We start from the raw sequence: 15,530 nt of genomic DNA, 5'->3' as shown, positions 1-15,530 counted from the left end.
GCCACAGCAGCAGTAAGACTGGCCCCCAGTGTGTGGTCAGTAATGGAACCAGCCTGGCCCCACTGGAGTCAGCAGGGCCACATGAAGGTTTATGTGGCTCCAACGCAGATTCTTGCACATCTGCTAACATTTGCCCCCCTCCCCTATTCCTGGGTCCCTCCCCTCTCTGGAGTTGAGTGTCTAGGCTCAGAAGAGTTTTTCCATATTTCGTCTACCCTCCTCAGGGGAGAAATGAGGAAGGGGGAGCAAAGTGGAGACTCCCAAGGGCGGGTGGTGTGCCTTGGCCAGGACAGCTCCGCCCTTTCCTCCATCTGGGCCCTTCAGCGGACTGCACTCTGCACCCGGGCAGGGCCTGGCACTTACCAAAGCAGCCCCACTCACCTTGCCTCATACCGGCCTCAGAACAACTGTGGGAGTGAAGGAGGGCTTGGGGTTGCTGTTTTCTCTGTTTTACAGATGAGAAAACTGAGGCCTCTTGCCTCGATTCTTGGGCCACTCCACTCCATTCTCAACACTGTCTTCACAGTGATTTAAAAAAAAAAAAATCCAAAGAACAAATATAGACCTATTGTGCCCTACTTAAAATTCTCTCAGTGGCTCCCAGATGCTTAGAGCCAGGTTCAGAAAACTTTTTCTGCAAAGGGCAGGTGGTAAATATTGTAGGCTTTGTGGGCCAAGAGATAAAAATCGAGCTACTATGTAGGTACTTAACCTAGCAAGAGAGGAAACAAATGTCCACAAACTTCTGTCGATGAAATTTAAAGTATAATAATAATAAGTACATTTTTTGGGTAATCTAGTTCTACTAATGAAAATAATGGATTTCTTTTTTTGGGGGGAGGATGAAATTTCACTTAGCTGTGGTTCAAAGTCAGTGTTCTCTATCAAATCAATTTATGATCACCTGTAAAATGGTTACAGATTTTATAATCATCTGTAAAAAACCATTTTTAACTAAGGGGCCACACAAAAACAGGTAGTGGGCTGGATTCAGCTTGCAGGCCAACGTTTGGGACCCCAGCTTAAAGGATCAAGTCTCAGCCCCTTAACTTGCAAACACGGCAGCGAGGTCATTCTCAGCCGCTCCTCTGCAGACAGGTACCCCAACTGCTTTTTGCTTCTTAAATAGGCTTCACTCTCTTGCCCCTGAGTCTCCTCTTCCACCTCGTTTCCAACATGGGAATTCCTGTCTCTGCTAGGCTATGCTCTTTTTCAGGAATACTTATCTGGACACCTTCCCTAATCCCCTTTCTCCCGTTGATCACAGTGTGGACCTGTAGCACAATACTGAGCACATAATATCAGAGTTAGGGGTTTACAGTCTGTAATTCCCCTAACTGGGACTGGGACTCTCTTAAGGGAAGGGGCTATGGCATGCCTATTATACTCAATGCACATGACCCCAAATAGGGAGGGGCTCTAGTGACCCTGTCCCAGGTCTTCTAACTATGGGACCGTGTTTCTTGCACCACCTCCACGGCGGGCCACCCATCAGCCTCGAAGGCACCATGTTCTTACTCCCCACCACACCCCTGGCCTCAGCTGATTGATCTGGGGTGGGCACTGGATCCAAGCCAGGCCTCTCAATTTTTCCCTGAGAACTTCCAAGCTGTGACTGAGAAATGGCAGCAGGGGTAGGAAGTAAAACTCTGGGGGGCTGGCCACCATGATTTCCATCTTGAGGGGAGATGCTGCCATGAGAGAGGAGTAGGGGGAGGTGCAGAGAGAAGCAGGCAGGACTCCTGGGCAGAGAGAGCCCTGGTGGCATTCGAGTCTGGCCTTGGCACTTTCTCCCAAGTCTCCGCTGTGTTCCTGTCCTGCTAATCATGTGCCTGTCAGCGCTTCCTTGGAAACCATAAGACAATAGACAGTCCTTTATACCTGAGCTAATTTGAGTTGTATTGTCAGTGGCAACCCAAAGACTCCTACATATCCTTATCTTGGCATTCTCTCCACTGTGCCACTGGTTTCCAAACTTTTTTAAAGCACAAGAAGCCCCTGTTCAAACAAAATCTTGCTTGGAAGCCCAAGCTGTGAAATAGATGATAGCATAGAGTAGACTGCACAATATGGACTGCCTGGTGCTAAATCCCCGCTCTGATGACTCCTAGCTTTGCAATCAAGGCTGAGACACTTATCCTCTCAGCCTCAGTTTCCCTCTTTGTAAAAACAGAGAGTAGAGGTATCCAACTCTTAGGGTTACTATAGGGCTTAAATAAGTTAATAGATAAAAATCATTTAACTCACTGCCAGAGATATAACAATCACTCAGTAAGCATTAGCTTAAAAGTGGGGGATGGAGAAACCCAGAGCAACTGCCACCCTCAGCTTCCTTTCTCACCTCTTCCCTCACCGTAATGTCTTTGGCACATATGTAATGTTTAAATTATCTGAAATGATTGGTTTAATATATCTTCCTGCCTAGGCTAGAAAGTCACACAAAGACAAGAAGCATATTTATCTTGGTTATTCATTGTCTTTCCCCAGTTCTGCCTAGCACAGTAATTGGCCCATAGAAGATATCCAATAACTATTGTTGACTAATTGATAATAAATATATGATGTCTCATTAAAAAATAGGCACCACACATATTACCAAATCTGGTGCTTTTTGCAGCAGAATCAGAAGTCATGAAAAGAGGAAAAAAGACTTGACCTATAGGACAGCTCACTCAGAACTGAAGTTAATTCTTTCGGTTTGGGCAGTTATATTACTTAAAGGTTCCCAGGTTTTCACCATTTTAAAACTAATTGATGTTATGAAAACACAACATGACAGAACTTATAAGATGCATTTAAAGCAATAATAAGAGGACAATTCATAGCCTAAAACACTTATATCAATAAAAATAAAAACCCAAATGAATTAAATTCCTAATTCAAAAAGATAGGAAAAACTCCAACAGAGTAAAACAAAATAAGTCACAAAGAAAGAAAGAATAAAGATAAAATCAGAAATTAATGAAATAGAGAATAGGAAGGCAATTTATCCATAGAATTCAAATCCTGTTTCTTAGAAAAATTAACAAAATAGACAAACCACTAACTAACTCAGTCAAGAAAAAAAGTGAGAAAATCCAAATAAAAAACTAAGAATTACAATGGGAAAATAACTATTAAAAAAGTAAAAATTTTAAAAATCCATGAGACTACTTGGCAAATCTCTATGCAAATCAGTCTGAAAATGTGAATGAAATAGATAATTACCTAGAAAAACACAGTTTACCAAAATGACCCCATTAGAGATAGAAAGCTTCAACAGACCAATTTGTTTGTAGAAGAAATAGAGAAAATTGTCAAGGAATTTTCCCCCCTAAAAGCACCATGCCTAAAGAGTTTTACACGTGGTACAAACTTTCAAAGACTAGATAGTTTTAATGTTGTATAAAATCCTTCAGTGCATAGAAAATAAAGGTAAACTTCCAAATTATTTTTATGAAGCAAAATAACATTGATACTTAAACAAATATCACTTACAAATATTGGTGCAAAATATTTGCAAAAAATAAATGTTAGCAAACAGAATCAACATCACATTGAGAATAACTCATTATGACTAAGGGGATTTATTCCAGGAATGCCAGGTTGGCTCAATATTATAATAAAATGCACCATATTAAGTGATCTAAGAAGAATCATCTGATTGTCTCCATTGATGCTGACAAAGCCTTTGATCCAGCAATTATTTCTAATTTTAAAAAAACCCAGCAATTATTTCTAATTAAAAAAACTCACGAAAATAGAAATTCATGGATACTTCCTTAGCATGATAAATATATATAAATCTTTGTCCAAAGCCAGCATATATTAAATGAGGAATCACTAGAGGCATTTCCATTAAGATCAGGAACAAGGCAAGGATGCCTATTATTCCACATTATTTATTACTGTTCTGGAGGTATGAACCAATTCAATTAGACAAAATAAATCAATCATAGGCATAGAACTTGGAAAACAGAAAGTAAAACTGTTTGCAGATGATGTAACAGTACACCTGGAAAACTTGAGAGAATCGGTGCTCAAATTAACTCAAGCAAGGAAAGAATTAAGCAAACTAGCAGAATATAAAATTAACACAGAGAAACCTATAGTCTTCGTATACACAAAAATAACCAGTCAAAAGGTGTAACAGTGGACAAAACTCCACTTATAGTAGCATTAAAGAAGATAAAATGCTTAGAAATCAACTTAGTAAGAAATGTACAAAACCTATATGAGGAACACTTTAAAATGTGCCTGAATGATACAAAAGTAGACATGAACACATATAAAGACATCCCTTGTTCTTTGGTAGAATGACTCAACATCATAATGATGTCAATCCTCCCAATGTCCATTTACAAATAAAACAATTCTCCAAAAAATACCACCAAACTTTTTATGGAGCTAGATAAGTTGATACCAAAATTCATGTGGAAAGATAAAGATGCCAGAATATCTAGAAAACCTGCTATAGAAAAACCACAAGGGAGGCTTCCCTGGTGGCACAGTGGTTAAGAATCTGCCTGCCAACGCAGGGGACACGGGTTCGAGCCCTGGTCTGGGAAGATCCCACGTGCCGCGGAGCAACTAAGCCCGTGCACCACAACTACTGAGCCCACACGCCTAGAGCCCATGCTCCACAACAAGAGAAGCCACCGCACTGAGAAACCCGTGCACCACAACAAAGAGTAGCTCCCACTCCCCGCAACTAGAGAAAGCTTGCGTACAGCAATGAAGACCCAATGCAGCCAAAAATAAAAAGTAAAAAGAAAACCACGAGGGGAGTCTAATCCTACCAGGTACTACATCATGCTATGAAATCTCTATAATTAAGGCAATGAGGTACTGGGATTCAAATAAACAAAGAGAAAAGTGGAATAGAAAGAAATTCAGAAATAGACTCAAGTACATGTGGAAATGTAGTATGTGACTAAAGTGTTAACTCACTGGAGCATAGATGGACTCTCTAATAAAATGGTGCTGGACAACTGGGCAGCCATTTGGGAAGAAGATAACATTAGATCCATACCTCATGCCATCCACACAAACTCCAAATTAAAAAAAAAATAAACATAAGTACTAGAAGAACACACAAAGAGTTCCTCTATAAACTGGGTGTACAGAAAGAGTAAAATAAAATAAGATTGATAAGTTATGCTATGTACAAATTTAAAATTATTTTCATAGTAAAGAATAATTGATAATTTATTTAAAAATCTATGTGCATAAGAGGATTACTGTACCTTTTGCCCCAAAAAGTGTGAGCTGAGATCAACTGCAAAAGTGATGTCATCTTACATAAATAAGCCACTTGTAAAGTTTCATTTAAAAAGAGTGTGGGGCTTCCCTGGTGGCGCAGTGGTTGAGAATCTGCCTGCCAATGCAGGGAACAGGGGTTCGAGCCCTGGTCTGGGAAGATCCCACGTGCCGCGGAGCAGCTGGGCCTGTGAGCCACAGTTACTGAGCCTGAGCGTCTGGAGCCTGTGCTCCGCAGCAAGGGAGGCCGCGATAGTGAGAGGCCCGCGTACCGCGATGAAGAGTGGCCCCCGCTTGCCACACTAGAGAAAGCCCTCGCACAGAAACGAAGACCCAACACAGCCATAAATTTAAAAAAAAAATAAAAAAAAAAAAATGAAACTTAAAAAAAAAAAAAAGAGTCAGTTTGGTTATTAAAAAAAAAGAGTGTGGTGGAGGGAGAGAAAGCTACCTGTGGGGAAGGGTGGGAGGGTTTTTTTCCCGCATTAGTTGGGCTGCAGCTTTACCTTCTTCAGTTTCTTGTGGGCCCCGCTCTGGTTCCCCTGTGCCAGGTCAGCCCCGCCCAGGAGCCGGTATGTCTCTGCCACCTCGGGACTGAGCTCGCCAAACACTGCCACTTTGGCCTCCAGGGACTCTCTCAGGATGGAGGTAGCTCTCTGTGAAAGGAACAAAAAGCTGCCTGGTTAAATCAAAAGTTCAAAGCTGGATAAAGATCAGTGCCTCCTAAGAAAATGATGTAACTGATATGTATTTTCACTTTTTAGGGGAATGAATTTGGGTAGAGTGTCTCATGAGCTGAGCCTACTTTCCTCCTTAAATAGGAATCAGGAAATAATATACATGGGGTGAGGGGGGGTTGTGAGGGACAGGAATGGTTTGAACTCTGAAGAGAGAATGCATAAAGGACCCCTGGAGGAAAAGCCATCTCAGATGTTACAGGAACCCATTTTAGTTGAGTAGTAAGAAGAAAAGCTAACATGTACTGCATCGTGTCCTTTATGTGGCAAGAACCGTGCTAAACAGTTTATGTGTGTAAGCTCATTTAACTTGCACCATTTCCTTTAGATAAGGACAATTTTAATCCTTGTTTGACAGAGGAGGAAACTGAGGCACAGAGCAGTCAAGAAACTTGCTCAGAGTCAGCCCATCAGTGGCAGATCTAGGATCTGGATCCTGCCAGTTTTAATCCCTTTTTGTTGCAGGCTCTTCTCCCTCTGTGCACAGTGATGTTCTTATGTAAGTGAAAACCACAGAGTTTCCTGGCATTTATCTACTTACAGAACATCCAGAAGATATTCCAGGGTTTTCCATTTCTCACAAGAAATAGTTCAGGAAACCAAAAGCAAACATTCCAACATGGTGAAAAGTTAAATATATTTGACATCTTGTTTGGTTTATCTGATTTATTTATACCAACATGGAATACAAAATATGAGTTGGTATTAATCTCTTCAGTCATACACCAAGACATACAGAGGGAAAGCCCTGTATGTCGGTCTCCCATGTTTCTCCTGAAAGTCTTCTACGATCTTCTACATGAAAGCATGATTACAGGTAGAGATCGCAAACGCCCAATTTAAGAGCCAAATAGGGACTTCGCTGTTGGTCCAGTGGTTGGGACGTCGCCTTCCAGTGTGTGTGGGGGTGCGGGTTCGATCCCTGGTCGGGGAGCTGGGATCCCACATGCCTCACGGCCAAAAGCCAAGGCACAGAACGGGGGCAATACTGTAACAAATTCATTGAGGACTTTGGGGATGGTCCACATCAAGGAAATCTTTAAAAAAAAAATATGGGAAAAATAAGTGGAACTTTTAAAAGAAAAATAGAGCCGAATAAAGCAGGAACCAGTGAAGGAGCCTTGCCCACCGCATAGCCCTGAAGGCATCCTGCTGGCGCTCCCCAGATAGAGAAGTTCGCAAGGCCTTTACTCATTTTATTGGCAAGAATATGAATTACATGTTGGGGGTGGGATCAGGGAACCACGGTAAAAGGCACTGTTAAGGCAGAAACAATTTCTCAGATGGAAAGATAAATCACTGCTGGGGAAGAGAAACTGTAAATTGTGAAGTGTGTGACCCACCTTGGTATGGGTCTTGCCTGATGCTAAAGCCTGTCGTGTCCCTTCCCAGTGTCTGTGATGCAACTGTTGGGTTTGGCAATTTTTCCATGAAAATTGGTTGTCAGGCTTGGAGGGGCCGATGATGGAAAGAAGAGCCAGACACCTTTTCCTAAAATGAAGCTCTCAACGCCATTTACAGCCTGATTGGGGAAACTAGAGATAGATGTGCATGAACTTGAATGGCAAGTCGAGATGGCAATGGAAGAGATGCCTCATGGATATGGGTTTAAAGGAAAGAGACTGTGACAGTCTCTGAGAGTTAGAAAAGCTTAATGGAGAGAAGTGAAGAATAAATAGGATTTAGGTGGACTAAGAAGAGGGCATGGGAACCTGGGAGCACAGTGGGAGCTGGGGGAAGCACACGGCACATTCAAGGCCAGTGAGGGGACTAATCTGACTACAGCAGAGGAAGTAGGAAGAGGAGCAGAGGGAGATGAGGCAGGAGTCACGGGCTGGGCTGGTGGTGGAGACCTTCATGCCAGGCTGAGGAGTTTAGATTTTCTTATGGGGAATAAGAAGTCAGAGAAGCTTCCTGAGCAGCAGAGCAGCACAACTAGAAGAGTATCTTAACACGGAGTATCTTTTAACCTGTGGCAAAGTAAACTTCACTTACATTTTACCTTAAAAAGCATTTTCCTTCCCAAAGATCACCTTCCTGTTGGCAAAGGGTCCTAGCCCACATGTAGGCTGTGACATATCTGAGGTGGTCTGAGCACATCCTTGTGCTCGTGCCTGGGACTGTCCTTGGGCCCAGCCCCACTGGCCAGCTCCTGCTGGAACCCACAGTGAGGTCTGTAACCAAGGGTGAGCATAACACAAGGTGACACATTTGGTTGGACAGATTGTGTCACACACAAGGGTGCCTGGCAGGAGAATGAGGAGGGCTGAAGTCCGGCCCATGTTCCGCTCTCTAAGCAACGTGCTCTGGCACGGGCTGCACCCACCTGAGGAAGAGGCAGCTTTGTCTATTCTTATAAGGGCACCAGAAGGGCTGGCAGGGGCTATAGAATGAAAAGAGCCAGTTTGCTAAAATCTCCAGGGGAGGCCTCAGGAAGTGAGGTACATCTTTAGATCAATGCCACTGATTTGGGTGACTTGGGCAAGGGCAGTGAGGTGTGGCAGCGGTGATGACAGGCACCAGGGCAGGAAGCCAGACAGGAACGGGGAAAAGGGTGGATGCCCTGTGGCAGCCAGAGCAGTCAGGCAGCCCACAGCCAAGCATCCATCCATCCACCCATTGGCTCAACGCTCCCCCACCACGAATAAAAGAGTCCCTGCTGTCACGGAATTTGGTCTAGTCAGGGAGAGACAGTAACCGTCCACAATATTTTATTGTAATACATTACTCTGTTATATAATTATATCAGACAGGATTCTATGATGAAGAATAGTGGGGAGAATCTAATGAAGACTGAGGGAGGGGAATCAGGCAAGCTGGTGAGTCCTGAAGGATGGATCTGCATTAGCCAGGAGATCAATGAGGAAGAACCTTCCAAGAGCAGGAAACAAAAGCTGACACTGTCCAGAAGTGGGGATTAGAAAAGGTCACTGTGGCTGGAACACAGATCAGGGGAGGGGGCAAAATGAGACTGGAAATGTCAGCATAATCCATAATGTGCAAGGTATTGTGGGCAATGTGGGATTCTGGCTTATCTTAAGGGCACTGAGAAGCCAGTGTAGTATTTTACAAATGGGGGTCCACTGATCAGATCTGCATTTTGCAAAGATCACCCTGGCTTCCTTATTCAGAATGGATTAGAAAAGGGCAATAGTGGAAGGAGCAGCTGGGGAGCCAGAGTTTGTTAGAGAGGTCCAGGTGGGAGATGATGACTGACAGAGGTGGAGATGGCAACCAATGGATGGATTCAAGGGGCATTTTGAAGGTAAAAATGACTGGATGAGCCGGAAGGGGTGAGGCATAATGGGGGCAGAATTCCCCTCAGATTTCTGCCCTGAGCACTCCACATAGAACTTTGAGAGATGTTCTAGAATCTGAGGCCCCTGGAAGGCCCCTCTCTACTTGGTTGGGTGATCCAGAAAAATATGGAAACTCCATTTGTTATGGTTACTGTAGCCCGACTTTGGCCTGACGAACATTCGTGCATCTAGATTAAAAACCTCTGTTCCTTAAACTCACATCAACTGAGAGAAGGGTGAAGGATTAAGGGTTAGGAGAGAGCTGTCGGGGAGAAGGTCTACAGAACAGCAGAGGAAATAAAAAGGTTGTCATCTCAAGGATTTGCCTTGACAGGTTAGAGGTTTTTTGTTTTTTGTTTTTTTAAAAATATTTATTTATTTATTTGGCTGCGTCGGGTCTTAGTTGCGGCATGAGGGCTCTTTCGTTGCAGCGCATGGGCTTCTCTCTAGTTGTAGCGTGCAGGTTTCCTCTCTCTAGTTGTGGCACACGGGCTCCAGGGTGCGTGGGCTCTGTAGTTTGCGGCATGTGGGCTCTCTTGTTGAGCCACGCGAGCGCAGTAGTTGTGGTGTGCAGGCTTTGTTGCCCCACAGCATGTGGGATCTTAGTTCCCTGACCAGGAATCGAACCCGCGTCCCCTGAATTGGAAGGCGGATTCTTTACCACTGGACCACCAGGGAAGTCCCATTGACAGGTTAGAGTTGGAAAAAAAATCTGTATAAATCAAGCATGTGGCTGTCTGGTAGTTGTTAGGCTTTTTATGGAATAAGTTCTCAAGGGTTTAACTACCAATGAATATAAATTCTGGGTCTGGTTCCATTTTTACAAGCCATGGAAAACATGCCTGTATGGTTCAATGGACAGTGAGCTGTAACGTCTGCACTGTGTAGTTCTTATTAGATATGCAAATTTCATCCATTAGCTAAGATAATAAGAGAGGAATTAGACATACTAACTTCCACCCTCTATGCCAGCCAGAACCACAGGCTGCGGTAAGCAGAGTCTGTCCACTGAGTTCTCAAGGTTTCTAGTCCTTTAAGATACTCTTCAGGTGGACATGGCATCTACGTTCTCATGAACTCTTTTGTTTCCCGAGAGCGAATATCTGGGAGCTGCCCAAGAGTGGCTGCCTGGCCTTATTTATCCCTCTCCCCGTGGAGCCTGGCACATGCCTTGCACATGGTAGATGCTTAATGCTTTCAGAGTGCAGGAGTAGCCCTCTGGATACCAACTGGGTCGCCCAGGTAAATAACTAGTCAGCTGTGGTCCAAACTCACTTACCTCTTTTTGTCCAGTGACTTGTAGAAAATGGCAATAATCATCTTGAATTGAAAGAAATTTGGCTTTTCCTATCCCTTCAGCATCCTTAAGATTAGCCATGCTATCCTGAAAATACTGCTCAGCCACATCTGAAGAAAAGCATCACAACAACAATTTTGAAAACAGCTTGCAGATTTGAAATGGAAACAGAATAACTATGTGTTTAGTGATGGTGATCTATCTGAAAATAATAAGTAATTGGACAAGATAACCCAGTTAAGGACACTGTCTTTTGTCAATTAATCTGACTGTTTTATTAGACAGGGTCTAGTTCTCAGAAAGATACTGCAATTTATTTTCATTGGTTTTCATACATCTTCCCTTTCCCAGTGATACAGTAAGCAAAGTTAATGCAAACAGGGAAACTATCCCCTAGACCTGACACATTGTTAAGTTTTCACCATTAATTCTTTGTAAAACTCTGGTTGCTCCTCACTGGGGTTAGGACTCCAAGGATCCACTGACTTTAATGGACTCTGTAATCTTGGAATGTAGCTTGATAACCCTAAAATTCTGGAAAATATGGCTGACATGCTGCTGAAGGAAAAACCTGAACCATTCCAAACACTTAAACATACTGGTTATAATATAACAAAAATATTTGTAAATATTTGCCAATCTTGAAAGCAAAAAAAGGAAAATCTCAGGTATGGAAAATGAAGAGGAAACTAAAAGCCAAAGCAGGGAGGGGGAGCTAAAGCTGAATGGTCCATGAGGGGATTAGGAAAAAGGTGTACTGTATTCCAAGATGGGGTTTGATAAGCCTGAGTAGGGTCGGAGATGAAGCCTGAGGCCTGTGTGTGGTAGGAAGCTGGAATGGGGCTCCCTGCAAAAATCCAGTGTTATAGGCAGATTTCTAGGATGTCCCCAAGTGACCCTCAACCTTGATTATGCCCTCCTCTTTGATTATGGGTGGAACTTATAAATATGCTGAGATATTACTCCTGTCATAAGATTATGTTATATGGCACAGTTGACTGTGAGAAAGCAAGATTACCCCTTGGGCCTAAACTAATGACACCAGCCCTTTAAAAGCAGAGTTTTCTTCAGTTGGAGGCAGAAAAGGAAGGCAGAGAGATTCGAAGCATGAAAGGGATTTGAAAAGGAGGTTCTCCATTGCTGAGATGGAGGGGACCATGGTATAAGGACTCAAGAGTGGCCCATAGGAGCTGAGAGAGGTCAATAGTCAGCAAGAAAATGGGGACTTCAGTCCTACAACCACAAAGAACTGAATCCTGATAATAACAGGGATGAGCTTAGAAAAGGACCCCGTGATCCAGATGAGAATGTAGCTGGCTGACAACTTGATTTTAGCCTGAGCAGAGATGCCAGCCTTACCATGCTAGACTTCTGACTGACAGAATTGTGAGCTTAAACTGGGTGTTTAAACAACCATAATTTGCTATGCAGCAAAAGAAAACCAATATAGCCAGGAATCCCTAAAATTGAGATAAGAACAATTGCGCTGGTCCAAGGAGAAGCCTCAAGGTTGTCCCTCCAGAGGCCATGGCTAGAAAAAGAGCATCTGAAAGAAACTGGGACACTGCACGTGAGGCACGCACATGTTTGAGGGCTGAATTTGCACCACCTACATGATTTGGAAGTTCTTTTTTGTTTTAAATTGTTCCACATCCCTCTCCCTCCCTCCCTCCTTCCCTTCTTTCCTTCTTTCCCACCCTCCCTCCCTCCCTTCCTTCCTGCCATTCTGCAAAGCTTGTGGGATCTTAGTTCCCCAACCAGGGACTGAACCCAGGCCCATGGCAATGAAAGCACAGAGTCCTAACCACTGGACAGCCAGGGAATTCCCTTGGTTTGGAAATTCTGAACCAATAAATTAAAGTAGAAACTAAGGGCTTAATCTCCAAAATATACAAATAACTCATACAACTCAACAACAAAAAAACCAAACAACCCAATAGACAAATGGGCAGAAGACCTTAATAGACATTTCTCCAAAGAAGACATACAGATGGCCAGTAGGCACATGAAAAGATGCTCAACATCACTAATTATTAGAGAAATGCAAGTCAAAACTACAAAGAGGTCCCACCTCACACCAGTCAGAATGGCCATCGTTAAAAAGTCTACAAATAACAAATGCTGGAAAGGGTGTGGAGAAAAGGGAGCCCTCTTACACTGTTGGTGGTAATGCAAGTTGGTGCAGCCACTATGGAAAACAGTGTGGAGGTTCCTCACTGTTACTCAGTGTAGAAACTTCTAGCACTTAATTCTTTTCCACCTTTTCATATTAATTTATTATGCTGAGTCTTGCCAAGCTCAAAAAAAACAAAAAACAAAAAACCACTGATGTTGGAGGGGATGTTGGGAAAGCTGTAGAAGGCAAGAAGCATCTAGAATCCCCCAGGGTTATTTTTTTCTTCGGAAAAAAACATCAGAGGGCCTGGCAGATGGTGGAAACTGTGGACCACTTAGGAAAAAAGAAAAACCCACTTACCTTGTTTCCTCTAAGTCTTAAGCATAGTTCATTTTCATTTTATGTGGATGATACTAAGAAGCCAGAACATTTCTTTGATAGAATAAGTACAAAATCTTAAGATGTTTTTTGAAAAGAAGCTATTAGCATTTATTAATGAATCCTGTTGAGACATTTCGTAAAGAGAAATATGCATTCCTAGCAAGCTCTGTCTCCAAACTGTTTTTACTTAGGTAAAACTAAAAATAGAATTACCATATGATCTAGCAATCCCACTCTAGGGCATATACCCAGACAAAACTATAATTCAAAAAGATACATGCACTGCTATGTTCACAGCAGCACTATTCACAATAGCCAAAACATGGAAACAACCTAAATGTCCATTGACAGATGAATGGATAAAGAAGATGTGGTACATATATACAATGGAATATTACTCAGCCATAAAAAAGAATGAAATAATGCCATTTGCAGCAACATGGATGCAACTAGAGATTATCATACTAAGTGAAATAAGTCAGAAAGAGAAAGACAAATACCATCTGATATCACTTATATGTGGAATCTAAAATATAGCACAAATGAACCTCTCTATGAATTAGAAACAGACTCACAGACATAGAGAACAGACCTGTGGTTGCCAAGGGGACTGGGGGTGGGGGAGGGAAGGACTGGGAGTTTGGGGTTAGCAGATGTAAACTATTATATAGAGGATGGATAAACAACAAGGTCCTACTGTATAGCACAGGGAACTATATTCAATATTCTGTGATAAACCATAATGGAAAAGAATATAAGAAAAAGAATGTCTATAAAGTAGAAACTAGCCTGAAAGTGGAAAAATTATAGGACTCCAGCACAGGGGTCGCAAACTTATTCCGTAAACGACCAGATGGTAAATATTTTAGGCTTTGAGGACTAAATAGTCTCTACTGCAGCACAAAAACAGCCAGAGGTGACATGTGAAATGAAGGAGCCTGGCTGTTTGCCAAGAAAACTGTTTACAAACATGGGTGGGGAGCTGCATTGGCCTGTGGACCGTAAGTTTGCTGACCACTGCTCTAGCAGAGGGAAATGTGATTGTCTTCCTCCCTCAGGGACGTGGGACACCTCCCCCTGCCACCCCGAAGTGCCTGCTGGAGACAAACTCACGGGGACACGTGACAGTACATAAAGCTTGTTGGGGACGATTGTGAACCATACATACAATGGTCTACTTAACATTTCCATTTGGAAATCTCATATGCACTGTGTAGCACAAATACACATGAGCAAAAAGATCAGATGTTTTCTTTGGCTTCTTTAGACTTCCTCTGTATTTGGTTATTTTCCCTTTCTCACCTCTAATTTTGTTTTTGTGCTTTCTCCCCATTTTTCTTGATTAGACAGGACAGTGTATTATCTATTTGGATATTCTTCCAAAGAGTGGGCCCCAAATTAGTTTTTCTCAGACTGTGATGTGAATGCCAGGTGCTTCCAAAGAGGCCTCCATGAACGCAGGGCTCCGGAATTCACGGAGGAGCAAGGATGGGGCCGGCCTGCGCAGACTGTGGTCGCTTCTGGAGGCAGGAGTGAGTGGGAAGGAGGGCAGGCTCCGCAGGTCAGGGGCTGCCTGCGTCAGGCTCCAGCGCTGCCGCCTTCCGGCTGTGCGCCTCCATTGTTGGCCTCGGCTTTTTCACCTCAAAGAGGAAACTTTAGGCTAGCACCTCCATTATAGGGTTGTTGTAAGGAGTAAATGGGTTAATGCACACACAACTGATGACGTGCCTGACACCTAGTCAGTGCTCAATAACTGTAAACCATTTTAGTTTCAGGGACAGTTTCGATCACTGTGGCTATGGGCCTCCCTCATCCATACTAGGCTGACCAGCAGGCACACTGGAAGCAGAGATGGACATGCAGAGGACAGGAACACTTGGAAAACAGACAGAGTGGTCAAAAGGCACAGAAGCCTGGGATCATGTGCAGATAAACGACTCTGTACACCTCAAGAGCTCTGAGAACAGCCCTGAAATTCACAATGAGCATGGTGGGTCTCCAGAAACGATTCAAGTACATCCCATGTGATCTGTTGTAGAAAGGAGAGAAGTGAACACTTGGCAAATGTGTCTGTCAAATCCAGGCAACCTAAAGAAAACTTAGGTGTGAAAACAAGTAAGTTTCATTTATCTGCAAGATTTACTTTGCTTAGGATCTAGGCGGTTGCCAGACAGAAGCGAGAATTAGGCTGGGAGGTGTTGCCTTTCAGAGAGGTCTCGGTGCTGACTGGCCCCAGACTTTGTGACTAGACAGAAGTCTATTGAACTGGAGTCCCTGCTCCACTCTTTCAATGGGGGTCTGTCCACTGCCAGACCAGCAGATGGATTTCTAGAGTATAACTCAAATTTTTTCTTGGTAGGAGAAAATTTTACTACTGTACATGAAGAATGTTACATCTCTTTAGTCCTTGCTGGCTCATGGGAGAAAATATTACAGATTAAATGTTCAAACTACGTATTAAC

General features: G+C 43.1%; 1 protein-coding gene across 4 annotated transcripts in view; it reads right to left on the bottom strand.

Annotated features, from left to right (window-relative positions):
- TTC23 (tetratricopeptide repeat domain 23) overlaps positions 1–15,530 on the bottom strand; it is a 114,733-nt gene that overhangs the window by 11,965 nt on the left and 87,238 nt on the right. For 3 of the 4 annotated variants that reach the window (XM_068556937.1, XM_068556968.1, XM_068556957.1), the window contains 2 exons: positions 10,554–10,681; positions 5,745–5,894 (listed from right to left, as the gene is read on the bottom strand). In XM_068556937.1, the coding sequence (XP_068413038.1) occupies positions 5,745–5,894; positions 10,554–10,681 (278 nt within the window). The remainder of the gene's footprint in view (positions 1–5,744; positions 5,895–10,553; positions 10,682–15,530) is intronic. The other variant, XM_068556946.1, reaches the window with a different exon arrangement.

The sequence above is a fragment of the Eschrichtius robustus genome, chromosome 1 (genome assembly GCF_028021215.1).
Source record: "Eschrichtius robustus isolate mEscRob2 chromosome 1, mEscRob2.pri, whole genome shotgun sequence".
Classification (NCBI taxonomy): domain Eukaryota; kingdom Metazoa; phylum Chordata; class Mammalia; order Artiodactyla; family Eschrichtiidae; genus Eschrichtius; species Eschrichtius robustus.
The sequence above is the reverse complement of the archived record's forward strand: the minus strand, read 5'-3'. Positions and strand labels throughout refer to the sequence as shown.